At 46.7% G+C, this 25,619-nt stretch overlaps 2 protein-coding genes across 5 annotated transcripts in view; both read right to left on the minus strand.

Annotated features, from left to right (window-relative positions):
- SLC25A1 (solute carrier family 25 member 1) overlaps positions 1-576 on the minus strand; it is a 34,480-nt gene extending 33,904 nt beyond the window's left edge. Inside the window, exon 1 of the mRNA XM_044440718.1 lies at positions 373-576. Within this exon, the coding sequence (XP_044296653.1) occupies positions 373-490 (118 nt within the window). The 5' untranslated portion in view covers positions 491-576. The remainder of the gene's footprint in view (positions 1-372) is intronic.
- A 5,508-nt stretch (positions 577-6,084) lies between these two features.
- Positions 6,085-25,619, minus strand: part of CLTCL1 (clathrin heavy chain like 1) — a 44,230-nt gene continuing 24,695 nt past the window's right edge. The window contains exons 15-34 of one of the 4 annotated variants that reach the window (XM_044440684.1): positions 25,202-25,327; positions 24,758-24,900; positions 24,128-24,362; positions 22,630-22,752; positions 22,020-22,165; positions 21,511-21,694; positions 20,746-20,938; positions 19,577-19,734; positions 19,275-19,439; positions 18,253-18,360; positions 17,565-17,732; positions 16,661-16,810; positions 15,680-15,811; positions 15,209-15,319; positions 14,589-14,759; positions 14,070-14,291; positions 13,358-13,378; positions 9,657-9,732; positions 8,749-8,782; positions 7,627-7,753 (exon numbers count right to left, since the gene is read on the minus strand). In XM_044440684.1, the coding sequence (XP_044296619.1) occupies positions 8,769-8,782; positions 9,657-9,732; positions 13,358-13,378; positions 14,070-14,291; positions 14,589-14,759; positions 15,209-15,319; positions 15,680-15,811; positions 16,661-16,810; positions 17,565-17,732; positions 18,253-18,360; positions 19,275-19,439; positions 19,577-19,734; positions 20,746-20,938; positions 21,511-21,694; positions 22,020-22,165; positions 22,630-22,752; positions 24,128-24,362; positions 24,758-24,900; positions 25,202-25,327 (2,646 nt within the window). In that variant the 3' untranslated portion in view covers positions 7,627-7,753; positions 8,749-8,768. Of the gene's footprint in view, positions 7,754-8,748; positions 8,783-9,656; positions 9,733-13,357; positions 13,379-14,069; positions 14,292-14,588; positions 14,760-15,208; positions 15,320-15,679; positions 15,812-16,660; positions 16,811-17,564; positions 17,733-18,252; positions 18,361-19,274; positions 19,440-19,576; positions 19,735-20,745; positions 20,939-21,510; positions 21,695-22,019; positions 22,166-22,629; positions 22,753-24,127; positions 24,363-24,757; positions 24,901-25,201; positions 25,328-25,619 lie in introns of all 4 variants that reach the window. The other 3 variants (XM_044440682.1, XM_044440683.1, XM_044440685.1) reach the window with 3 other exon arrangements.

Raw genomic sequence — 25,619 nt, forward strand, 5'->3', positions numbered from 1 at the left:
GGGGGGGGGGGGCGGAGACCTCGAGACACGCAGCAAACGCGGCACAGTCCGCTCTCTGCACGATTCTCTCATCCAGCCCAAATCTTGCCAAGAAGAGGAAGGAGGAAGAATCACGAGAAGAGAAAAGCCCAAGCCATCTCCAAAGTAGAGGCGAATCGATCCAACGTGGCGTGACCTCTCCGGAGCGGGAAGTCGTTGCAAACTTTGCTCGACCTAGCAACAGGGCGGGGAGAAACAAAGGGGCTCGAAACGGGGAGGGGGGGGGGCGTCTAAATGCAGCGTGCACGAAACAGAAAAGCGTGCAAAAGAAGTTTGCGCTAGCCATTAAGCCCGGGACCCCCTCCCCCAACCCGGTGCACCGGGGGCGCTCACCTGCCAGGATGGCTTTGCCCGGGTGGGTCAGCTTGGCTTTCCCCGCCGGGGCGGCGGCGGCCAGGCAGCGCGGTCTGGGGAAGGGGCTCACGAAGGAGGCGGGCGGGGATGGAGCCATGCTCGGGCGCCCGAGAGGCGGGTCCGCGGCGTCCTCTGTGCGCACGGCGCGGCGCGGCTCGGGAGCGGGGCCCCGCAGCGGCTGGCAGGAGGATGCCCGGCCGGCTGGACCGCGGAGTATATCGGCGGAGGGGCGGGCGGGCAGCAGACGCCCCCTCCGCCCCTAGTGGGGGTGTGGCAGCCGCGCTTGCCGGCGTCACATCCTTGGAAGGGGCATGCGCCTTGGAGCAAGGCGAGCAACCGCGGCAGGAGCCGCCTGCAGAGGAGGCAGAGGGAGGGAGGAGGGAGGGAGGCGGTGGCTGGGTCGCGGGCGCCCCGCCTCGACGCCCGCGCGGCTCTGCAGGGCGCCCCTCGCAGCCGCTCTGCTTGCTCCTGCTCTGCGAAGTAGTTGCGGAGCGAGCCGCTTGGCGCCGAGCCGCTGCTGCGCTTCCCGCCGCCCGGGGCGCCGAACCGGGCGCCGCCTCCGCGCCCACGAGCCGCAGGTCGCCGCCGGGCGAAGAGCCCCGAGCTGCCCTCGCGAGTGGCCCATGGCTGGGCGGGCACGGCTGGTTAGCGCAGCGGCGTTCAGACGGCGCGATGAGCCAGGTTTCGAGAATGGCGGACAGGTCCACAGCAAGCCAGACGCAACTTTTGAGCGTGTGTGCGCGGGGGGGGGGGGGGGAATCTGACTCCAGTCATCGTCCAGCAGCTTCTCCCGGGTTTAGCCCTTCCCTAGAGTTCCTGGATCAAACCGAGGTCTGGTGGCATGCGGAGTTCTACTCCCAAGCAAGCATCTCCAAATAAAGTCTGTGCTTCGTGTGCAAAGGGTCCTGTGTTTGTTTCCCTCTTTCTCTGTTTTAAGACGGGTGGAGAAACTCTGGCCTGGGGAGGCTAATCTGGTCTCCTAGAGTCCCATCCTGAGGGTTTCCCTACTCCGAAGGGATGACCTCCGAAGGTTTGAGATTACCATTTCCATTGCCCTGCTGGAAGTTGCAGGCCAAGATACCAGATTACTTAAGGCTTCTGTGCTACATTTTAGAGCCCAAAACAGGGAGGTTTGTCACTCTAGACATGTTTTCCTTTGCAGCTTGCCTTTGTTTATAAAATAAACTCAATCAGCTTCTCATTCATGAATTGCTGGACTCTCAGGCTCATGGGGTTGTTGTGAGGATAAAATGGAGAGGACAATCATGGAAGCTACCATGGATTCCTTGAAAGTGGAAGGAAGGTGCTGCATTAAAAATGCTACACAGAGAAAATGGACCTTACAGCCAGGTTGGTGGAAAAGGGGAAAATCACCGGACTATGGAAAGTCGACTTCTACAGAGTTAACTCTGGGCCTACCTATTGCTAGATAGATTGCTCTATCTAGCAATAGAGCTACAGCAGTCTGCCCCTTACTGGTTGATCAGTGGACGATTTGCCATAGATGGACAAGTTTTTAATAGCCCAATTGGATTATCAAGTACATGGGGAAGGCGCCAAGTTGGAAAAGCCTGGGCAGATGAAAGCATCTTCTCAGTCTTGCTACACACAAGCTAGAAGACCAACAGCATTAGAGGGCAGTCTGAGCAACATCTAATTGGACAAAAACTTGTGTTTTGCATTTTTAAAATGAGAGGCAGCGTGGCATAGTAGTTAGGTGCTGGACTGGTGACCTGGGAGAACTGGGTTCGGGTCCCCACTTACCCATGAAGCTCACGTCATATCCATGCCCCTTCTTGGTGAGGATGCAGGGCAGTTTTGTAAACAAGAAGGGGCTTACCTGCTACAAAGTGGGGTTCCTTCCCAAGCACTCTCAAGGTTGAGTATTTCTCGGCGAACCTGATCCTCACAGGCCCGTGAATGCAATTTCACATCCAGAATGCACCTCTGTGCCGTAGATTTCTGTATGTAGGTGTTGACACAATAGGTATAATTACGGCTTCCAGCATTCTTCCACTTTCCTTCCCGCACTGCCAAAGAACGTCCCACATGCGGGTTTTAACTTGGTGTTATTCACAACGCCTGTGCCAAGACTAGGAATGGCAAGGCAGTTGTCTGGGGACAAACGCAGGGCGGCATAAATCCTTGCAACCCATGTTTGCACGGGAGGCAATCTGGAGCGACAGAAAAGCTTAAGCTGAGGGTGGCAGGCCCTGTCTTCGACTTCAGCTCACAGCAGCCCCAACTTGACCAATGACCGTGTAATGTCCTTTCCTCCCCAACCACGTCCCTCTGGAAATTATGTTGTGTTATTGCTTTTACCACGCAAGACTCCTTGATTAATAACACAATTCCCTCAGGCTTATGGTCTAGAAGACGCGACTTGAAAGGCATAGGGATGGTGAGGGAGAAACAAAACTCAAGTGTCAGATCTTTACATCGAGGTTCTTATTATATCCTGCCTTTTTCCTGTTGCAGGGAACCCAAGCTGCCTTTCAAGGTCCTCTCCCACTCCATTTTATCCCCACAACAACAACCCTGTGAGGTGGGTCAAGCTAAGCACGAATGATTGGCCCAAAGTCATCCAGAGAGCTTCCTGGTCAAGCAGAGACTAGAACCCAGATTGTCCGGGTCCCCAGTCCAACAGGTTTTTTTCCCAGGAGAAAGATCAAGTTCCCTGCAGGTATTCCTTCTCCACCAGATGTATGGAGTTAGGATGGATTCCCCCTTGTCCTGGTGTTCTTCCTGGGAGGCAGCAGAGTGCAGCCTGCCGGACGGTTTAGTGCTCCGGCCGATGGATGAGGCCAAAGTCTGAAGTCCAAGGAAACAAGGCAGCAAAAGAAAGACTCGTTGGTGTGTCATCCCCAGGGAGCAGTGCATGAAAGGGCTTTGCGCCTGTGAAATGTGCTGCAATTTTTCAGAATGGCTGCAGCACACCCTTTTTCTGGAAAGAGGTAAATGGAGACAGAGCAAGAGCGCCCACGTGCGTATGGTAAGGCCTGAGGCTATTCTGAAAGGTGGCAGCCACTCCTAGAGGTGCTGCCTCCTAGAGCGCCTCAGCAGAGAAACATCTGGGAGAGATTCCAGCGGTTGAGGCAGCAGGCCTTGTGTGCAGCATGCAAAACGAACTAGGCCCCATGCATCGCTTAATGGGACTTGCTATTAAGCATTCCTCAGAAGTGCCGCACAACACCTAATTAACTGGAACACTCAATTCATTAGTTTTAATGAGCACGGCGTGTTCTCTGCATTTGGCATAATAAAAGAATATAGCCTGCCTATTAAAAATCCCCCACATTTCATAAACCTGCACTTCCTGAGGGATTCATCTGCAAGGAAGGCCAGTCGTTGTGTGAAGGCGATTCCGGTTTTGATCCTAGGCAGCTCCAGTTAAAAGGATTAGGTCGCCTGGAATGGGAAAGGCGTCTAGCTAAGACTCTGTGGAGACTGGTCCATCCAGAGACAGAGTTCCGAGTCATGCAGATCCAGGCCAACAACAAGAGTAGACATGGTGGAAGGTCTGTCGAAGACCCATTCACAAAAGCCCCCCAAAAAGTTGCTCTACATCTCCACCCTTGCATCCCACTTTTCACCTGCTTCTTGCTCTGGCCTGGACCAAGGTGGCGGTGAAGCTGCTGGCAACCATACTGAGAAGTTAGATTCACTGAGGAAGCAGGACTGAGGAAGGTTGCTTGCTAAGAAGTGTCTCCATCTTCTGAGGATCATTTAAGTAAAGTGACATTCACAGACAGTTTCCTGGAGTTGGATTTCTACTTTTTCTCATCGAATGATACACATTGTGATGTTTTCCCCTCAATATTTTTAGAGGAAATTAAGAGTTGCAATATACAGTGGAAAATGCCTGTAGGGGAGAAGTTCTGGTAGATTGTGCTCCTGAATGTTCAGTTTAAAGACTTTCATTGAAACAATCTTTTCTTCAAGTTGCATTACAATACCGCCTCTAGCAGCTTTTAAAACAAAACTCTGAAATCTGCCTTAGTAGGTCTGTCTTCTAGCAGTGAAAGTTGTAACAGCTGTTTTGAGGTTCTTGACCTCTTATTTTTTCTAGTTCATCTTCTACAGGAAGGAAAATTGTTGTCTAACAGATTTACTGTAATTTTAAGTCACCTTTTATAGTGTTTCATTGTGATCTTCCCCATGCTATTGGCTTTATCTACCAAAAATCTATCTTTATCTATACCTCTAATTGTATTTCAATACTGCTGCAGTTCCAAGATTGCAATTTTAGTTGATGCAAGTGAGCCACAAGTAACAAAAGTTGTATAAAAGGTTTTATAAGTACCTACCCCCCCACCCCATGAACAAGGTAAGATGCAACTGCTTTGAGGAGGAGGTGAGTTGTGTAGGTTTTTATCAGTTAAATTTCTGTCACCATCTCCCGTTTTGCTCTAATGGCCCAGGACGCAAGTCCGCAGCTCTAAGGGAACGATCTGCTTGGAATGATAGTGACTGTTATATCCTTTCTGTAACCACAGTCAAGGGCAGTTTGCTTTCCTCTTCTCTCCTAGCAGGAGACAGCATGAATTCTAAGCGTGGGAGGTTAGCGGCTGGGAAAAGGTCGGCTGGGATCTACTGGTAGAACTTTGTGAAGGCAAGATTTGCGTTCCAGACAGTCTTTGTTTTCAGAAACAAGGTCAGCCGGAGCAATGCATCTTCTGTATCTCATCTGCTACAACACATTGTGGTCCTTTGTCCTGTCCAATTACCCCTTTTGCTCCCCTGCATATGGGAAGCCTTACATTCGGCCATCTTTGTCCACACTTTTTCTCCTGGCTGCAGGACACGCGGGTTAATTGCAGCCAAACCGGTTTCCTCCTGCCAGCTTTACTTTCTTCGTAGTACATCAGTGGCTCGTGAACAATGCGATGCGCTGTACTTCTCCTTCTAGCATTCCAAAACTTCAGTGCCGGTTTCACCCGCCCACCCATTCGCTTGTAGGTAACAAATTTAAGAATGTGCATCTGTGTTTAACCCGGCATCTTATTCAGTTCAGTTCTTTGTGCTGGCGAGATTAAAAAGAAAATGACCTAAAAGACAAGGGGCTGACCAGTAAAAACACAATCACATTTGGCAGGTGGCGTTTTAACAATCTAGCAACATCTAGCATTCACGTCGGAGTCCCCAGCAAGGGTCAAGCAGTAAAAATAAGGTCACTTTTTTGCATTCTATAATTTTATGCAGCTGTAAAAGAGGACTTTGTGTTGGACACTACAGTATCCGTAATCATTTTATGATGTTGCTGCTACATGCCAAGGGAGGACAGTTTGGGAAACTTAAGTGCCTCTGCAGGCATAGTATTACAGGTCAAAAGTGGACAGCACAGCTTCCAAATATGGATATATGAAAGTCCGATTTTACATGTCGGATGCCACCTTTGGCTTAAGGGGACGGGAGCGAGTGCTGTGCAGAGACTCCAGACACACCGATTCTCTAGCAGAGCACTGGAGATGCCTGCCACTGTTCACCACAGCAGAGCTGCTGCATTTTCACAGTGATGTGAGTCAAGCTGTTACTCCAGTTTGACAAGCAGCAGCAACTCCCTGCCTTCCCTCGGGACTAGAATTCGCCAAAGGAAAGGTGTGACGGTGTGTTCGGCACTTCACGGGCACAGCTGGCTGACCCAGCCACCCCCTCGAGCCCCAGCAGTTCAAACCACACGGTGGACACTGGTTTGGTTTAAGTTTATAATTGGACTTTCCATAATATTCATGATTAGCACAAGATTCATAGCCATAAATTATACACTGTTATCTAGTTTTAAGTACATAAAATGTTAATGATATATGTCTCTGAAGAGTAGCACGAAGAAGTACATCTCTGTTGGCATTCTCTTATGGGGAAGAAAAAGTGTATGGCGGGCATACCATTTACATAACAATCCTGGCAGAGCCAGAAAAATAAACCTTGAACTGCTGTCAGTCCAAAAAGGCATCTCTGGATGCCCAGAGGGTTAACCCATCTTCCCCAACCTGATGTTCTCCAGAAGTTTGGGCTACCATTTCCAACAGCCTAAGTCAGCATGGCCAGTGGCGAGGATCATTACAAGATGTAGACCGAAACATCGAGCAGAGTCCACACTGGGGAAGACAGGTTTGGGGTGACATCCTATACATATTGAGCCAGAAAGTAGTCCTACAGTTCCCTCGAACCAGCCAGACTCAATGGGTCGTGCAGGACATTGCTGGACTTTCTTCTGGCTCAACATGCATGGGGGGCCGACCCAGAGAGACTCAAGTCAAACGCAACCAGCCTAGCACAAAGCTTTGCTTTCCGATTCAGAGTCAAGACGCAAAAGGCCAAGCATGCTATATTCTGTTCCTTCAAAGTTCACACTCCTTGCTTACCAGCACTGTCCTCTTTTACCGCACATTTACACTACTTATGGCTACCCAGGCACGCGCACGCACACGGCCCCCCTCCCACTTTTGCTCGCTGACTCACACTTGCGGAGTGCCTGTCTTTATTTGTACCATTCGAGGTCGATGACTATCATGCGCTCACGCTGTTACTCTACAGGAAAAATAATCTGGGAATTTTCTGCTAGGTGATATGATCCAATTTATTCTCCAATAAAGAGTTGCAAAGACCAGTCCAGAAGGCATCGATGCTTTTTCTTTAACATTCTGTAAACGGCAAGGCTCCCCCGCCACCCCGCACACCACTCCCTTTCTGTATGGTACTACAAACACATTGGGGTGTGGGGGAAATGGAGGTGGAGAAAGTCTGTGTTACATACGGTTTTTCCAATGTGTCCAACTAGTAAGAATTGACCCTAATTCCTTGCTACTCCAGGAGCTGCTTCATCTGTTACAGTACTTTGAGCACTAACAGCTTGGTGCCAGGATATTACCCGGCAGGAACTTGGCTACCCAAAGGACCCTGTAAGGAGAAAAGTACCAGCACTCCCCCAGCCCAGACACAGCTCCTCCTGACCTCAGGAAGCGATTCGTGTGTTGTCGATTTTAGTGGAGGTGCCGTCTCAGCTTCAGACAGAGCCTTGACATGTCAGTAACAAAGAAAAAAGAGGGGAGGGGAAGCTGCCTTTTTGAGGTTGAAATGCAACAGGACATAGCAATAAATAACACAGTGTCCTTTGGATGTCTCTGAACCAAGCGGGACTGCAACGGCATTCAAGCCAACACAGGAACTCGTCTGCCTCCTTGGACAAAAAAGTAAAAAGGGACGGGAAGATGACCAGTTAGAAAGGTCTGTTGTGGTGCAAGTTACATACTGAAACCATAAACGGGCGGCTGGGTGAATCCTGGTGCTGTGTATCCGTATGGGAAGCTGGCTTGCGGAGGTCCTGCACTGGGACCCGCTGTGAGCATCAGCTGCTGGCCTGGAAAGAGGCAAGGAAGAGTGAGCGCAGTTCTTTGAAGGCTGTCGACAAGCCACGGCTTTTGAGTAACTCAGGCAACGCTAACCCACCGAGACTAGAACTAGACAGCAGAAGAACAAGTCCTATTATGAATGCAGGAGTATGCTTTTTTGGATCTTTTACAGACTGAAACAGAAAGAAGCGCATTTTCGGTTTCATCAGGTGGGCCAATATGCACAGGATGCTGCTTCGGACTATATTAGTTTGTCCATTTACCCCAAACGGCCCGCCTGCCGGCAGCAGCTCCTTCCCAGCACTGGTTCCCAAGATTCTTTTACCTCAAAGAAACCTGAGATCTTCTGCATGTGTTGCAAGCCAGTGTGGTACAGTGGTTAGAGTGTCAGACCAGGACTGGGGGGACCCAAGGTTCAAATCCACACTCAGTCATCAAATTCAAAGGGGGAACCAGGCCAGCTGTTCCCAGCCTAGCTCATCAAGTTGATCTCATGGTCTCATGTCTAGCCTTCCTTTTCTCCAAGGAGCTCCAGGTGGGTTACAGGTAATTCAGTTGCTTTACTATGGAAATAGGAGCCTTCCACAAAAAGGGATACTCAGGAAGGCACCCGGGGTGGGGGGGAGGCTGTTCCTGTATTCCATTTAGAATTGTATTCCATGTACATAATAAATTTAAATTGGTAATTTCTCCAACCACAGAAAGGAACAGAGAAGACTTCCCGAGAAATGCCATGACTGAGTGGGGAGTTGTTTTGGGTATCTAGCATCACACCTAGGATAGCCTGAAAGCTAAGCTAAGGGAATCTTTAGAATTCAGAACATTATCGACAGTCTGCATGGCCATAATTTTAATACATTACAGTTAGATCGGTTAGTTATATGTCCCCAGCCTACAAGGATTAATTCTGTCATAGACGAGACAATTTTGTTAACACTACTGAAAACCAAGCATGCCTCATGCAAGGGATACTGAACTTCCATTTAAAGCCGTTCCCACTGACCTCACCATCATGAGCTTCCTCTAAATGGAGGGACCTAGAATGCAATTGTCAATAAAGTCTACCTTTTGCCAAGTAAGCCAAGAGAGACTTTTTACACATTTCTGGAAAAGAAGCACTGTCTTCTTCCACAGGAGGATTGATTTTCCCAAGGGATATCTTCCCGGGAAGCCAGTGGAAGGGCAGGATTTCTCTTCCAGAGCTCAGAAGAGTTACAGAGGCAGCATAAAGAGTTTTCTGTTCAACTTGAAATAAGGTACTTCTAAAAAAAAGCAGATCACTCCAAATGTAGAGGATTCTTCTTTTAGCTTTTATAAGTGAAAACCCCTAAGAGCCAATTCTAGTATAACTTTCTTTATCTGGCTCTGAGCAGTTTCAGTGGAGGGATATACGATATCTAAAATGGGTCATCCATGTAATTTGCTGATAAGTTATTTCACAGCAATAGGCTCTACCTGGGAATCTCATCTCCACTCACAGATCATGAATGGGCAATACATGTTTTTGTTTGATCCCAATGCATGTTTAGCATTTGTGTGCCCCCGGAACTTCTTGGAAAACATCCAGAATCTGCAAACACATTCACCAAGGCAGCAATACGAAATATACTTATTAGGGAGTGAACCCCACCGAACCTAGTAAGGCTTCCTGCTAAGTAAACAGCTTGTGCTACATGATACTAGCCCTAGGATAGTGAGAAAAAAACACATCACACCAACTGAATGTTTGTTGTGATGGCATGACAGGTGCAAGCAGTGACAGATTCAATGGGGGAAACGTATGGTTCTCTATTTCACATGTACACAGGGGGAGCAGTTGGGAGTAGAAGGAGCACCAAAACTGAAGTTAAGGTTTATTTTTTTTTTTTTCATCGTGGCAGCCTACCAAAAAGAAAGCAAGTCTTCACCTACCAAATACTATTGGAGTGGGTTCAGTTACTTGTTCTTCTTCTTTCCTTAGGCTTTCAGAAGCATCAAGTTTATCCACCTAAGTTACAAAGTGAAGAGGAAATTCTTATGAGGGAACTTTGTAGAAAGCCTGCAACCTGTGACCTCCTACCGATTTCCCCCAGCAGATGCTTCAGAGTCTTGGGAATGTCGCTTGAAATGCCTGTTAGTATTGCAGCAGGTCTAGCATAGCTCCCCTGCTGGGCTGAATGGTGGAAGCTCCTCATTCAAGTCAAGTGTTTGCTTAATAGCTGGAGAGTATGGCTCCAGCAGAGGATTGGGGACCACGCAGCCTGCAGGCCCCCTTTGCTCTCCCAGGCTGATCTTTCAGCTCCCAATACACTGCTGCGACAGAAGTGGTGAAAAGAAAAGAAAAAAAGGACCGAGTTATGCAAAGAAAGAAAATGTGTGGGATGGAGTGGCACACCTGCTCTGCCAGCAGAATTTTGCTCCTGGAAGTCTCCCAGAAGCATCATTCTGGTTCCAAGCAAGGCACATGCTTCCCACATGCTGTTTTCTTGTTCTCTTGCACAACCGCAGGGGGTGCGATGGCTGCAGTGCCTGGTAGCTGCCCACCCTGCTGTCCGAGCAAGAACGACCCGGTCTGGTTCACAATAATAGTTGAGAGCTACTGCCTGGATTCACCTCCAGTACCCATCCATCACCTGGAAGAGCCAGCTCCCACATCCCATGGCGCTCAAGGAACAGGACCTGGGGCTTGCTCGGCAGGAGCCAGTTTATGATAAGGGTGCCTAAGCAGTTGTATAGCGCAGGGCTGCAGAGTGCTTGGAATTTATGAATGGGGACACAGCCAGCTTCGCCTGCCTGTCAGTGAAAGCTTAGCCCTCACCAAAGGGGGCGTCCCGACATGTATGTCTACAAATCAGCGGCTGGTTTCCCCGAAACCTCCACCATGTGCAGGTTTAATGAGAAGAGGGTCCATGCATGCAAATGGCGGGGGGGGGATGTTTCTTTGGCTCTTCCCGCTGGGGGTCATTATGCAATATACTCTACTGCTCTGCTCTGGGGTGGGGGGAAGGGTTAGGAAGGGAAGAAGCGGGCAAGTGCCAGCATGGCCTTATTCACTATATGCATTCTGAACTGATGGGTAAGAGCGAAAGAGCCATCCTTCCACGTCTGGTTTGGGAGAAGAGGGACAGGGCTACACTGGGGGAGGGGAAGCTTGCAGCCCACCCCAATCTCTGCCTCCTTAATGCTGGGAGGAAAGGATCAAAAAGTCGCTATGGGAGGAAGTGGAACTTTTCACCCTTCCTGCACTGATCCCAACTGGGGCGGGGGGGGGGGCTTTCACTCACATCACAGTGAGACTTAACTCGACCCCCAGTGTTGCGGCAAGTCCTGGTGGCAGAACCCCGAGGCGGCGACTGAGACGGCTGTGCTGCCGAGTCTGTCTGGAGGCACCAAGCACAACGGTGCAGTAAAAATGCACTGAAGCTTTTGGCAGCTTTCTGCACTGGAAAAGCTTCTCTTCAAGGCAATGGTTTAAATGGAGTAGCAGGAGGGTCTCTGTTTAGGTTTGGGCTGTTCCGTTAGCATGGATGCCTCTCCTCTGCAGGGCTATCATTTCTGATTCTGCTTTTGCACTCCCCGGGGCGGCAAAGAACTTTCTGCTCTATAAGCAATTAGCAAAATTCCGACGTGCATCCCTGCCTGGCACAGTCGAAATAACGGAAGGAACTTTACTCATGGGGAATTCACCTCATCACGGCTGTGTTTCTAAGGAGGTCTCAAGTTCCAGGATTGGCTGAGTGTCCTGTTCATTCGAACAGGCTGAGATGCACGTTTTGCTATCAAGTGACCGAATTCCTCACGGTGCATTATCGAGGGATCGGGCTGTCTCACACGTGCTTTTTAAATTACAGGTCACTGCTGTAGAACAATCCTCATGAAGTGGCCATGTGCAGTACCAAACAGTAGCTTCCTTTCTTGTGCAGAAAGGAGCTGCAGTACTGCAGTTCTGTGCCTACGTACGTACGTATGTATGTATGTAAAACTTTGATATGCCGTCACCACATGCCTCGGCATCTTGGGTGAGAAGACATATGCATTCAGTTTTACAGGCAGGCACCCTAATATTCTTGATGACCCAATTGGTCTCTGGAAGAGAAATCAACTGTCTTAGTTGCTGTTACACGTGTGGTGTTGTTTCATCTATTTTCATCTCCCGCTGTACACCGCTCCAAAATCTCCATTCTGGAATAGGGAGCGATACATACACTTTGTAAATAAATAAAAGTATGCGTGGCAGGAAGAGAACATTTTATAGGTCCAACCTGAACAGCAGTATTCAAAGCTAGGGGTGGGCAACTTGCAGGCCAAAACTTCTGGATGAGCACAATCCCCATGAGCCCAAGACAACATGGTCAATCCAGGGGGCCAACACAAGCTGTGGGCCAAAATGTCAGGAGAGGCACAAGTTGCGTGTCCCGGCTCTAGGCTTAATATTCAAGGCTCCCTCGGAAAAGCTGCTGATTTGCCTTATGTACTGGCCTGATGCCGGCTAGGCTCTCTCTAGTTCTGTCCCATGGGTGTCCTTGAGTTGCTGCCTGCCTCTTCTAAATAGTCGGAACCTCTGAAATGACTTTGCTCTTGAAAGCAACACATTTGATTCCACACCTGTGACTGCGGCTCAACCCCCTCCCCATCAAGCTCCTTGGGGTCTAGCAAACTATTATTCCATTAAAAGAAAGGGGCAGCCAACTTAACAAATGGATCCTCTTAAAGGAAGCTACCCCACTCGAACGGAATGTTGGGGCTTGCAGGACCAGAAGTCAGGTCAAAGGTTCTTTCCCTCCACAGAGGCATTTTCCTTCACATTCTAGAGAACTCTTTTCCACCCAAAAGGGCAGACATGCGACTAGATGTATCTGATGTGCTGGACATCTGTTTTTATCCCTGCATTTTTAAATATGTTCAAGCTTTGTTAACAGGAGGTATACCTTCTGGTAGAAAGGCACACCCCTAGCTGTTAGGTTCACACTTACATGAAGGAAGTTAAGCGGCTTCACATTACATAGGGGAGTGGGGGGGAATTCATTCTCCAATTAATTACAAATTCCATGTACTAGGATTAGTGCTTGTTTTAAAACCAGTCTCATCATGCAGGTTCCTTCTGGAAGACTGAATATTTAGTAGACACTTAGCACCAGAAAATCCAACCAGAGTTCAGCTTGAAGAGGTCCGCAACAGTGTAAGTTAGATTAATTGGTTTGAGAATTTACAAAATCTAAAAATATGGTAGGGGGTTAATTTATGATTCATTGCACACCCCATTCTCCCTTTCTCCTCCCCTCACTTACCATTTCTCTGACTTTAATTCCAGGTGCTAACTTAGTAGATTTCTCCAGTAAGTGGCAGCATCATAGTCAATTTGGCTCTTCTACCTGAAATATCTAACCTAATCAAATATGTAACATTGCTCATAGGCTTGGTTGGAACATTCCCATTTCCCCTACAAGGGAAGCAAGCAGGGTCTGGTTGGATTTTCCCCCAAGTTATTTATGCAGAAATATCGACTACAGCATGAGTTAGACCAAGCTAGATTATTCTGCTTTTCAGCAAAAGCTACAGCTAGATTCCCATATAATCTTAGGTGTGTTTTAAGGGACACAAATTAAAAAAATGTAAACCAGAGAGACTGTCACCTTATTAAACAGACCATCAACCTGCAAAGAAAATTCAGAGGGGAATACTTAAAATCAGTAAGCCAAGAAACCAATTTCAAGACAAAAGCAAAGATCACATAGCATTTCGTGGGTGAGGGAGGGGTGGGAGGAAATGCCTACAGACAGACAGACAGACTGGAAGGGAAAAGCACACGCGTAGCATTTAAGCCTCTGAGAAATCAGTGTATTACTCAAATGCGTATCAATTCATGGAAATAAAGGTTCTGCAGTGCAGTTTAAGAGGCACTGCATTCATGGGCGTATACTGGACAAATCCATTATCTGTACATTGTACTCGCCATGCTAACAGGTTTGCACACTACGAGGCTGATGTATCTTTAACTGGTGTGGAGAAGAAAAAGGTGCAGATGGAGACAGAATTATTTGACACTGCATTAACCGGGCTTAAGTAGTTCCAGAAGTAGTTCCACAACTAGTTCTGTCTAGTTGTGCTCAGACAACTAGACAGAACTGCTATTGAAATGCCATTCATTTTCTTAAGATCGTTGCAAGCCCCTCTATCCCCTGCCAGAACCTTATTTTTATTGGTTTTGAAGAATACTGTTATACTCAGTAACTGAGGAGTTTTTAAGCTATGGGAGATGCTGAAGCTTTGAGGCAAGATAAATGATTTGCCCAACCGTCTAGAGACAAGCAACACAACAAACCTTTTTCAAGAAGTCAAACTTACTTTGGTAAGGTATTCCCTCATCACCTGGATGAAATAAGGCATCGCAAAGTCCATTATGTTGTGCCGCCATGCCAGCTCAAGGACCACATCCGGATGCAACAAGTCGTAACATGTGAAGAGTGACGCCGCAAAACACTCCTTTTTGTCTTCTTCCAGAAACCACTGCAGGAGCTTCTCCGCCAGCTCAGCGTCTTTGGATTCAGCAGCATACTGCATCGCATCCTGTGGCACAACACAAGGATGTTCCCCTTTTACAGCTGTGAAACAGCTCTGCCACACACCTCCCATGAGATAAGTAAAGCTGGGCAGTATCCAACGTTCTCGCACAAAAGCAAACTACACTGCACCAGCTCAACCCCAGTTTTGGTGTGTTGGGTTTTCTGGAACATTCTTGCTGGATACTGCCCACAGGCACCAAACGTGTAGGCCTGTCCCACTTTTCCAAGCCTTTTAAATCGAAGACTCCACCCTACCCTTCATCACAAGGCATACAATGACGATTCCTCTATATGGACACACCTTATACAGACGATCTTTCTTGCAAAGCTCCACACTCTGTTTCCATCTGTTATTGCCTTTGTACAAATAAGCAGCAATACGTCTGAATTCAATCAATTCGTGCTTCTCTAGACGTTGAGCCAGCGTGATGTTATCGAAATTGTCGTAGGCATCAATGGATGCTCGCAAGCCCTGTTTGGAGGAGGAGAAAATTAAACCAATGAGTTGAGAATGTGAAGGTGCTGAAACACGGGGGTGGCCACCCCTTTTAGGGGAACCTTCCCAAGGGGACAATTTGGGAAGGGAGTACAACTTTTGGGAGTACAACTCTGCTGGTAAACAAGGACCACATTCCCCATGTGCCTTGTTTCCAAGGAAAATGGGTTGGAAGGTAGCCAATGCCATGGTCACGGCCTTTTCAAGCAGGGGGCCACAAAACAAGACACATATTACCCACCCCTGCGCTAGACCCTCACTGCACCGACTTTTCCCGCTAGCAAAATCCCTTGCTGCAGCTTGTACTGCTTTAGCAGAACCCAGAGTAGACGCCAGATGTCAAGTATTTCAGACCAAGTCGTGAACCACGTGGTGCTCTGGCATCCATACTGTGGGATGCTACGGTCACTACTCCAAAAGCTCACCTGGTAGTCTTCCTCCTCTGTCAGCAGATTGTTCAGTGCCTCGTTGACTCCTTTGTTGTTATGGTTCTGGACAGAGCGCAAGTACGGTTTCACTAGAGGCAGCTGATTAACCTATGGGGGAATAAGACGGTTTAGGCAAAAGGCTGCTGTTGAAGATTGTGCCCCCAATCTAGTCAGTCACACTGAACTGCTGTGCTGAAAGCATTTTCCTGCCCAACTAAACCAGAAGTCTTTGCATGTGAGTGCCTTTACAAACTGGAAACAGGGCTTCCTTCTGGAATAAAAAGAAACTGGGAACAAGACTCCTATGGCCCACTGGGGAGTAATAGATCTGAAAATGGAGTACAAGTCCAAAATCACCCCACCATGTTAAGAGCTCACCCCCTCCCCAGTTTAAACATTCAGTTTGAAATAAGAGGTATGTGAAGGGCAGACCCTTCAGCACAATTTAAGTCTGTGCCTCCAACTTACCTTGGAGAAAAAACTGACCGTCCTGGTGTGATCCAGCCGCGGTGATAATACCAGGAGGAGATCGTTCATCAGCAATGGTTTGTAATCCAAATAAAACTGCAGGGCCTTATAATACAACTCCACATTGGCAACCTAGAGAACAAAGAGAAGCTGTGAGCCAAGTGGCTGGGTCTAAAATAATGCATTAGAATTCATTAATATTTTAGTTAATAATCCCAATGCTTGGGCAGCTGCTAAAGGGGATTAGAAACATTCACGGAGGATAAGGCTATCAATAGCCCCTGTTGAGGAGGGCACCATTTATCAAAGGCAGTCTTAACACCACTTGCGGGGGAACATGAAGGCAAAGATGCCTTTCATGCAAGCCCTGCTTTTAGGCTGCTCACAGGTATCCAATTAGCCATGATGAGGATAGCATGCCAGAAAGGATAGGACCTTGGTCTGAATCAGAACAACTCTCTGACCTTTGAGCATCACACAGAAACCGAACATAGCTCTTGAAGTACCTTCAGGATTTTTGGCAAAGCCATCTGGGTCATTTCATTCCAAAAGAGAAATAGCAAAACAGGTCCGAGGTGACTTTCTTTTAAAGCTTTGTCAAGCTCCCACTCCATCCTTAAGTGAACAGTGACACAGGTGTTCAGTACACAAAAAAGTGTGTGTCTGATACTTCACAGATCAAACTCCTGATGTCCACAAAAGATTAAGGAGGAGAGAGGGAAGCAGCATCTCTGGCAGGAATGAAAATCATCACACTTCTCAAGACAACACCTTCAGGAAATATTACCTGGCATGCAAGAGGCTGAGGGCTGCATGGTGTGTGCCTCTGCCGTGTGATGATCCGGCAGAGTCTTCCGGTACTTTGGCCCATTCTTGGGTTCTTCAGAACATGTCTGTGTACTTAACCTTCCACTGGCACACGGCTGTGGCTTTGGCCGTGAAGTGCAGAACCGGAGGAAAATCACCTCTACCGAGGCTTACCTTTGCGATTATATCCTTGAACTGCCCTTCCTTCCACGCATCTGTAGGGTGGTTCATCATTGTGATGATCGCATTGTCGTATTCTTCGTATTTGTCATACAGGAAAACCAGCTCTCCCCAGAGATGGGCCTGCTCCGCTGCTCGAAGAACCTTGACGTTGGGCGAGATGAAAGGCAAGCGTTTTATCAGTTCGGCAGCAGCCAACGCGAGAGCTGAACAATGCTGGCTCCCTGTTTATCGTTCGGAAGACATTCAAGGGTGTTGGTTCTGCTTTTATAGCTCTAATCAGCCTGGGATGAGCTACTGAACAACAGAGTCCTCCCACGTCAACTTGCCTGCTTTTAGCAAGTTGAAGGTCCTTTTCCTACACTGTTCCTCCCATGGAGATGAGGACAGATTGGTACTCAAGGCCTTCATTCCGTGGCCCTCTGCAGGCTGGGCCCTCCCCTCCATGCCCCAAAAAACATTGATGTGGCCCCTACTTCCCTGAATTTCCACACGCAGGAAAAGCTTTCTTTCCAGAGGTTCATTTCTCCTGTTTTCTGAATCGCTCCCCATCTCCATTAATCCAGTGCTACGAATTGTGGCTTGACTTATTTTTCTTGTTCATCCAACTTGTTGCAAGCTTAAGCATTCACACCTTGGAAAGGTCTTGGCACTGCATCGTTTTATTCTTTTCGGTGCCAGGCCAAAGCCTTTTTCTTTTCCCAATGTTTTAAGATCTGATGGTTTTAATTGGGGTTTTGTTATTAGCTAAATTTTAGAATGCTGTGCTTTAATTTAACTAATTTTTTCTCCTTACATTTTGTATTGTTAAACTGTCCTGAGACTTAGGTAATGGGACGATCTACAATTTTTTAAAATAAACATAAATAAATAAAATTGCAACAGTGACATCAAATACCTTTGGAATATTGACTCTGGACCAGAACAATTCCAAATGCTCTCTCATCTTCTGGGGTTTATATTTGGAATACAAGATAGCAAGCTCTGTGAACATCCCCATGTGAGCACGCTCCAAGCCTAGAGCAGCTTCCAAGAGGGCGATCAGCTCTTCGAAGTAACCACGATCCTAGGATTCAAGGATGCAACCCATTTAAGAACTTTACACCTTGCTTGCGAAAGGGCTTGTCCTAACACTTGTCCTTTAAAAAGTACCATTCAGCTTAGATATGGAAAATTCAAAACTTTTTGGGCAACACCAAGTGTACGACAGTTTGTATGAAGAAACGGCGAACTAAAGCATTCAGAATTTCATTGTTACAGTCTAAAAAAGACTGTTGGCAGACTGCTGGTAGGTGAGTCAGCCCAGGAGTTTTTCAGCCACGAGTGTTAATGTGGTTCTCTAGTCTGCCTATCAGCGTAATGCAATTGTTCTGTTTGTGCTGGAAAATATCCCAGTATTAATTCCTGCTTTACATGCCCAGAGCTGGCTTAGCCCTTTACATATTAAAAGCCACTTATGCTTGTTTTAGTTGTGAATACTACGGCTGTTGACTTCAGCAAAGGAGGGTATAAATATTTTAAACACCTATTACGCAGCCAAGAAGATGCGAGGATGTTTACAGTGCAGATGGTTAACAGAGTCTAACCTGATAATAGCTTATCAGCTCTTCAAGCTCATCGGCGTGGATTACTATGTGTAAGCCACAGATCTGTGCAAGCCGAAACTCCTTTCCATCCACACAGGCAAAGCACACCTGAAAGCCAGAAAAAAAAACTGTTAGCAAAGCAGGTACAAAACACAAAATGCTTTTATTCCAATCGGTTGGCCCTGAGAGTCAAAGATGTTAGCAATTTTTTATTCTGCAGTACCTTATACTATATATTACATTACAACCATTATTCATTCAAATATATCCTTTCACCAAAGGGATTTTAAGAGGAAATTTGTGTGTACGATTACAGCTTTCACAGAAGCTGAAACACTTATGAATTCCTTAAAAAGGGACCCCTTGCTCCTTAGTTTAGTGGTAGCCATGGTTGCGCAGTTCGAAATTTAATCACAAATTCTCTCTAAAACCAACATAAGGCAAGGCTGGACTATTGTAACGCGTTCTATGTGGGGCTGCCCTTGGGGATGGTCTGGATACGTCGATTGGTTCAGAACAGAGCCGCCAGGTTGCTAGCAGGGACCGGCAGATACACACACATAACGCCAGTCCTGTACCATCTGCACTGGTTTCCAGTTGAAGTCTGGGCCCAATTCAAGGAGCAAGTGATGACTTATAAAGCCCTAAACGACTTAGGAACTGGATATTTGAAGGAGCACCTCCTTCCATGTATACCTGCCTGGCTTCTAAGATCTGGAGTGAAGGTCCTTCTTCAGGAGCCCTCTTTGAAGGAGATCCGAAGAGTGGCTACCCAGGGAAGGTGACCCAGCTGTGGAATGGGTTTCCCAGAGAGGTGTGCCTGGCACGGATGCTTTTTTCATTTTGGTGCCAGGCCAAAACCTTTTTATTTTCCCATTATTTTACTTGTTAGCAGTGTTCAGATTGATTTTACATATTATTTCTGGACACTGTATATTATTTATTTTATTGCATTGCCCCCCTGAGACACTGTGAAGGGTGGGATATAAAAGCTTTAAATAAATACAGGTAAAACAAGCTACCTCTTTCCATGTCCTGGTGCTGTTGGCTTTGCGAGCACTATCAACCGCTGCTTGGTACTCCCCGAGATGAACGAGGGTAGATGCCAGGCGGGCAAAATTAGACACGTTGTTGTAGAGCAGTTTTGCGGCATCATACATGCCCTCCTCGTAGCAACGATCTCCAACCTAGAGAGACAGTGTCTGTGATGAGGAATCAACAGTGAGGTATCCGAGCTTGGTGCCTCGTGTCTGTACCAAGCCATCAGAAGTGAGGCCAACTGACAGTGTCTAGCAAATGCAGGAATGTTCGCAGAAGCACGTACCTGTTGTATGTGAGCATTGTTGGGGCCGCTAACAAACTCTTCTAACTCTGAGAGCCGATTTGTTTTTGCCAAGGCAAAAATAAGTTCAGTCTCGACGTAAGATTCTCTTGCTTTTTTCCTAGCCATTTGCAGGAATTTAACCAGATCCTCCCAGTTATCTTGGAGTGTAGAGAAGAGAGAGAAACATTAATTTCCTGGTGTTTGCTTTTCCACGCTTTCCTACATGTGCAGAATGAATACAGCAGTGGGCTGCTTCACACATTAATGACCATTTCTGGGTTGCCGGATCGGGAATCGTTGAGACTGCACAGGAGCGAACAGCATGCTGACATCCACATGACTGATGTTTCTACTTTTAATCAACAGAACGTCCAAACCCAGAACTCTGGGTTCTTTAGGGGTTAACCTAAATGTCACAGTAACAACCTAAGAACAGGGCATTTCTGGGTTATTGCTTGAAAGCAGTCATGATGAGCAGAGAGCATGCAGGGGGCTGATTCACAGCTGCCCCACCTATGAGCACATGTGAAGCAAATCAATGTTCTACTCATGAAGAACATAAAGTAGTTTCATGCACACTGACAAACTGATCGAACATGAAAGAATTAATGCATATCATGAAAAAGGTAAAGGAAGCAATTAAATATCATCACAAACAATTGCATGACTCTTTTAGATTTAGAGGTCCAAGCCCATGTTTTGTTCAGGCCACATGTCTGTATGACAGGACCAAATTTTACGTAATTCTGTTTTGGCAGTTGGGGATGAGGAATTTGTTATCTGATATACACTCTCCCAAAAATATGCAAATTAGGACACATATATCTCCTTGCTTCTGCACTTCTGAACTTTGCAATAATTACTAGCTTAAAGATTTGCCAAAGTCTGTATTTTATGTTAAAATACCTACAAAGAATTGGCATTGGGATAAAATGTCTAAAAAGATAACTTTGGTAGAAAAACAGGCTCCAGCAGTGACATGAATTGCCATAGGATAGCTCCCCCCACCCCAACCACACACACTGGCGATTGATGTCGATGGATCAGAGTTACAATGAAAGCCTGCCAGTCTGACTTAGATTCGCAACAATCCACTGTCAAACAGCAGCCATGAAACGGAGCGCTCACATTCAACCCGTTTCCCTAAGCTCAGTGAATCCTTGGCTTACCATTTCTGTTGGCTGCCTGGACAACCTCCATGTAGGCAGAAGGATCATCCGCCTTGATGTAAGAATCAATGGCTTCCTTAACCAGGTCCTTTTGGAGCTGGGCTCTGGCCAGCTGGCTCCAAACTGCCGGCTCGTTGCATCTCTCTGCAAATTCGTACGCGCGATCCAAGTTGCCAATGTGTTCTATCAGCACCTAAAAGAGGTCCCAAAACCTGTAATAAGTTGTCTCAGCAAATTAGTAGGCAGAATTGGCTTGGGGGGATGGAACGGTTGACGATACTAGAGAAAAACCATCCATATGACCTCCAGATATCGCAAGTGTGTGTTGTGTGTAGACACAGACAGACTTTTATTTAGACAAACAGTGGAAAGATAGGGGCAGCTGCTCTCTTTTAATCTAGTGTTGTGTCTATTCATAAGCATAGGCAAATAAGAAACTTGCCAGTCTGAGAAAGTTTGGTTCACTTGAAAAAACAAGTTCAGTGACCCAGGCACGTGTGGAACAGTTTAGAACTACAGCTGTTTCTGGAAAGCCTCAGACCTTAGGGAATGCATGGGCAAGGTTTATATAGCCCTACCCAAAACACCCCCAAAACTCATCCTCAACCCTAAAGCCCATCCTTTAATTTATCCTCAGTACATAAAAAACTACATTCTGATGATCTCTTGTGCTTGAGGAGTGTAAGCACCTTAAAGTATTCAAAAAGGGGAGGGGGAGGGAGGTCTGCTCAGACACACAAATGAGCAATCAGTGCCAGGCCTCACCTGAATGGCGGAAGTATTCACATCGAATTTCCTGAATATGGCAAAGGCTTCTTCATAGAGCTCATTGCTAATCGCGATGTTGGCGATGTCAGGGGCATCGTAGTTGTCCAGACGATTGATGTACTCCATCACACGGGTGCGGTCCGCTTTAATCGCAGTCAAGATCAAGAGATTCTGGAGGTTCCTTGAAATGCAACGATGAAACGGTTAGATAAGGAGATGCAGTCAAGAGGTCCCTCCTAGAATGTTTTATAATAGTGTGCATTTCTGCGCCAAGGAAATGCAACTGCGCTGTATTCGGACTTAGCTCACTTAAATCTAACCACTGGAGTTAGTTCCAGCTTGAAAGCAGCAGGCGCCCCGTTAGGGATTCTCCAGCAGACCATGTTAGCGTGGCCTGTTACACACAACACAGATCCCCCTCCACACACATTTCAAGTAAATCCTACAATGTATGACAGGCATTTCCATTCGTGTCCAGCGGAGCAGGAGGAGCTTCCCTTTCCTACCTGTGCTCACTGAAAACAGAATTGTCCAAAACGATCTTCTCAAGCAACTCGATGAGTTCATTGGGCAGGTCGGCAGTCATGAAAGCTTTGACAGTCACAGAAACCTCTTCTGGATCCTGAGTCTCTGATAAGGCTGTTTGGACAACCTGGCATTCGGAAAACAATGTGCGTTATTGTCATGACTGGCATAGATTAGCCACCTCATTCTAGGGAGCAGAGAGAGGCACTTTGATACAAGGGGCAGGGTTTATAGCTTTTTGTGATAAATGGATGGTTTAGAAGAGTTTCTATTAGATTTTCTGAGTTTGCTTAGCATGTAACTAAGGAAAGAGTTACTAATGGGTAAAGTTTTCCCCAGAAGGGAGAATTCCGGGGAAATTAATTAAAACTGCTTCCTGAAACAGCTTAAACAGGAGAGCAAGATGGAGCAAACATGTCGAGCAATACTTAACAAGCATTAAAGAGGTCACACAAATCTTATTTAAAAGAGAACTGTGAGGGAGGGCTTACTATATTTAGCGACTGCCATCCGTTTTGGAGCAATCCTGTGCTAAATAATAAGGCATATTGCTATCCTGGTCTGTCACTACTTAGAATGTATTTGCCATACCTGATCGATGAGTGGTCTCCTGAATGGATTGTTTTCTTCGAGGACATTCACCCACAGTTCTGGATCTTTTCTGCGCACTAGGTAGCGGGCTTCACTCTTGAACAAGGAATTCTCATTGCAGACCTGGGAGACAGAGGGAAACGCTAAGGAAACCAACAGCATGTCTTCTGGATGAAAAGCAAGCCATTCCGGCTTCACTATTAGCCTAAGTCCTACTATCAGTGGAGAGCTGCATCAAGCTGAATGCAAACCATTGTTATTGCAAAAGCATCCACAGCGTATTAAATGAGTAGAGTCAATAGAAGAAGAGCCTTAATTTTCTTTAAGACAATGTCCTTTTAGCAAACCAGCTTTGAGCCACAACTTAGCCTTAAGTGGCTTGTGTTGTGGCAATACAGTGGAAGGCAGTGGCTTTAAGAGTCCTAACCTGATCCAGCTGCACATATTTCAAAGGGAGATTGGCATAAAATCAGTCCCGTTACTGAAAATGTGCTTTGCACTTCAGCAGGCATCCACCATCCTACTAAAGCATGCCTGGTACTGAGGTTACCACTTCACTGTGCATAAGAATACCTTATCCCATCCATGCATGCTGGCTGACCATTCAGTGTTAACCAAAGGTAAGTCCTTCAAAGAAATGCAATGGCCTTCCCCAGCCTGGTGTCCAGGACTGGTCTTAGACCCAGCCTCATCAGTCTTAGGCAACAAGGCCAATCCTGAGGAATGCTGGGAAATGTAGTCCAAAACACCTGGAGGGTGCCAGGCTGGATAAGTTTGGGTTTGATGCAGGCTGGTCTTTTACTGGTTCTGTTCCTTTGCCCTTTTCTTCAGGCTCATGAGTTAACAACTGCAGTTGCTAATCAGTGCTAACTACAAACTTTCCAAGGGGTTTTCTCTGAAGCAGCAATGGGCTGTCCCACTTAACTGCAAGGGAGCCCCTGCACATGCAGAGAACTTGGGGACCGAATTCTAGTTCTAGGATAAATGCACCGCTCAAACCAGTACCAACCAAGTCGATCGGTGTGCAGCAATGCTTCACGTGAACCAAATGTGATTTGCCCTTTGATGTGTCACTGTATGGCTTATACTGAATTTGTATTTTATATTGTGCACACTGTCTTGAGATCTCATGGATGGAGAGCAGTTTATAAATGCTTATTTCTTTTAAAACATACGCCTAATCTTTCTCCGATGTGCAGAGGCAGACTGGCAGTAGTGGTCAAACCATCATCCAAACACAAGGAAACAGACGTGAGCTATGAACGAAGGCCGTAATTATTTATGACACTTTTATACTGCCAAAGCTCTCTGGATGGTTCCACCATTACTGACTTTCTCAACGGAGAACCATGGAGTACCCCAAGATATAGTTTGGGAACCACTTATTCTGAGAAACCACTTTGCTCATGCAATCCTGATTTGCTGGAAGACACATGAGCACTAGCAGATTGCGCCACGTTTGAGTTTTCATGCCCGACAGAAAGAAGTTGATGCCAACCTTTATGAGCTCAAGGTCACACTGCCCCCTCTCATAAGCCACACAAGCCAAGTGGGGGTCCCTCTTTTCACAGTATTTGCCAACAACGCGGCTGTCGTAGAAAGGGTTTTCCCGCAGGAAGCGCTCTGGGTTGTTGTTGCTGTCAATATAGATCTTGGCCAGCGCATTGTGTGTTGCCGGTTCTTCACAGCCTTCATGAATTCGGGACTCGAGCCAGGGCAGGAGCAGCTTAAGCCTTCAATAAATAAGAGCACAGCATTCCGGTTTGCTCTACCATTATCCTTAATCCTTTCCCATAGCTGGTATCCACCCGGGCCCTACTTCTCACTGGTGTCTGAGAAGCCATGTCACCACAAGCACCTCTCCCCTTGTCTTAAAAAGGACACGCTTCCATGCTGTAGTGCTCCCGCCCATCCCTGCAAGGCAGGCAGTGCAAAGCAAAGGAGCAGCACCAGCTGGCCGAGAGCAAGACTCGCTCATCCAAAGAGGAACGCGAAGGGTTTCTGCCAACCGTCAGGGTCCTAACGGCCATGTTTATTTTACATGAAGGTCTGTAAAACATTGTCTTGCATTCCACATACTTAGGAAACCAGAACAAAATGTTTAATTCACCAAAGGGTCTTGTCTTACCTATTTCGCTTCTCTACTTCAGCTACTAATTCATCTGTTGAGAACTGGCCTCTCACCACCATGATCAAGTTCTTAATGACATCTTCAGAACAGTCCACATCTAAAAGCCCTCCAACCACTGCAGGGATACGGCTTGGGTTTACCTAGAACCAATCAAGACTTTTTGTTTCAGGACTAGCAAATAAAATACTTCCAGGTTATTCTGATGAACACAGGTATAATTCAGACTGCAGCTATACCCAGCACTATCATCTGGGGTCAACTCGATTTCATTTAAGTACCCTATGATTAATTATCTGCTACCGCCACATTATTATTATTATTATTATTATTATTATTATTATTATTATTATTTTGTCTGCTGAATGCTTAGCTGCTATTCTACATGAAGCAAGGAGGCATCCTGGCAGCTTTTAGCAAAGCTCACAGGGATTTGTACTTTACCTTTTGAACATAGATTTCAATGTATTTCTGTAGGTTGTTACGGTACAGGTAGAGAACCAGGTCATGAACAAAGTCAAATCTATCGCAGACAATTATGAGGGGAAGTTGGTCTGTGAGCTTAGCTTCCTGCAGAAGTGGGAAAAGAGGAGAGATAGAAACCAGGTACTTTCATAGCCAGAAGGAATACAATACAAGCAGTCCAGTTCAGAACACAACTTGAGAGTAATTTCCTCCTTCCCGCCAACCCAACATTCATAGAATAGTGCATAATACAGTAAACACATGAGTGGAGTAGTTTCTGGAAAGCACAGAATTCCTCTGCATTCACGCAGAGCAAAAAAACACCTATTTCTCTCAAAACAAGGTGAATTAAACTGCTAGGAAACAGGCAGCATTTGAGATCCAAGGATCACCATTT

This window comes from Varanus komodoensis, unplaced genomic scaffold (genome assembly GCF_004798865.1).
Source record: "Varanus komodoensis strain SLA01 unplaced genomic scaffold, ASM479886v1 scaffold38, whole genome shotgun sequence".
NCBI classification, from domain to species: domain Eukaryota; kingdom Metazoa; phylum Chordata; class Lepidosauria; order Squamata; family Varanidae; genus Varanus; species Varanus komodoensis.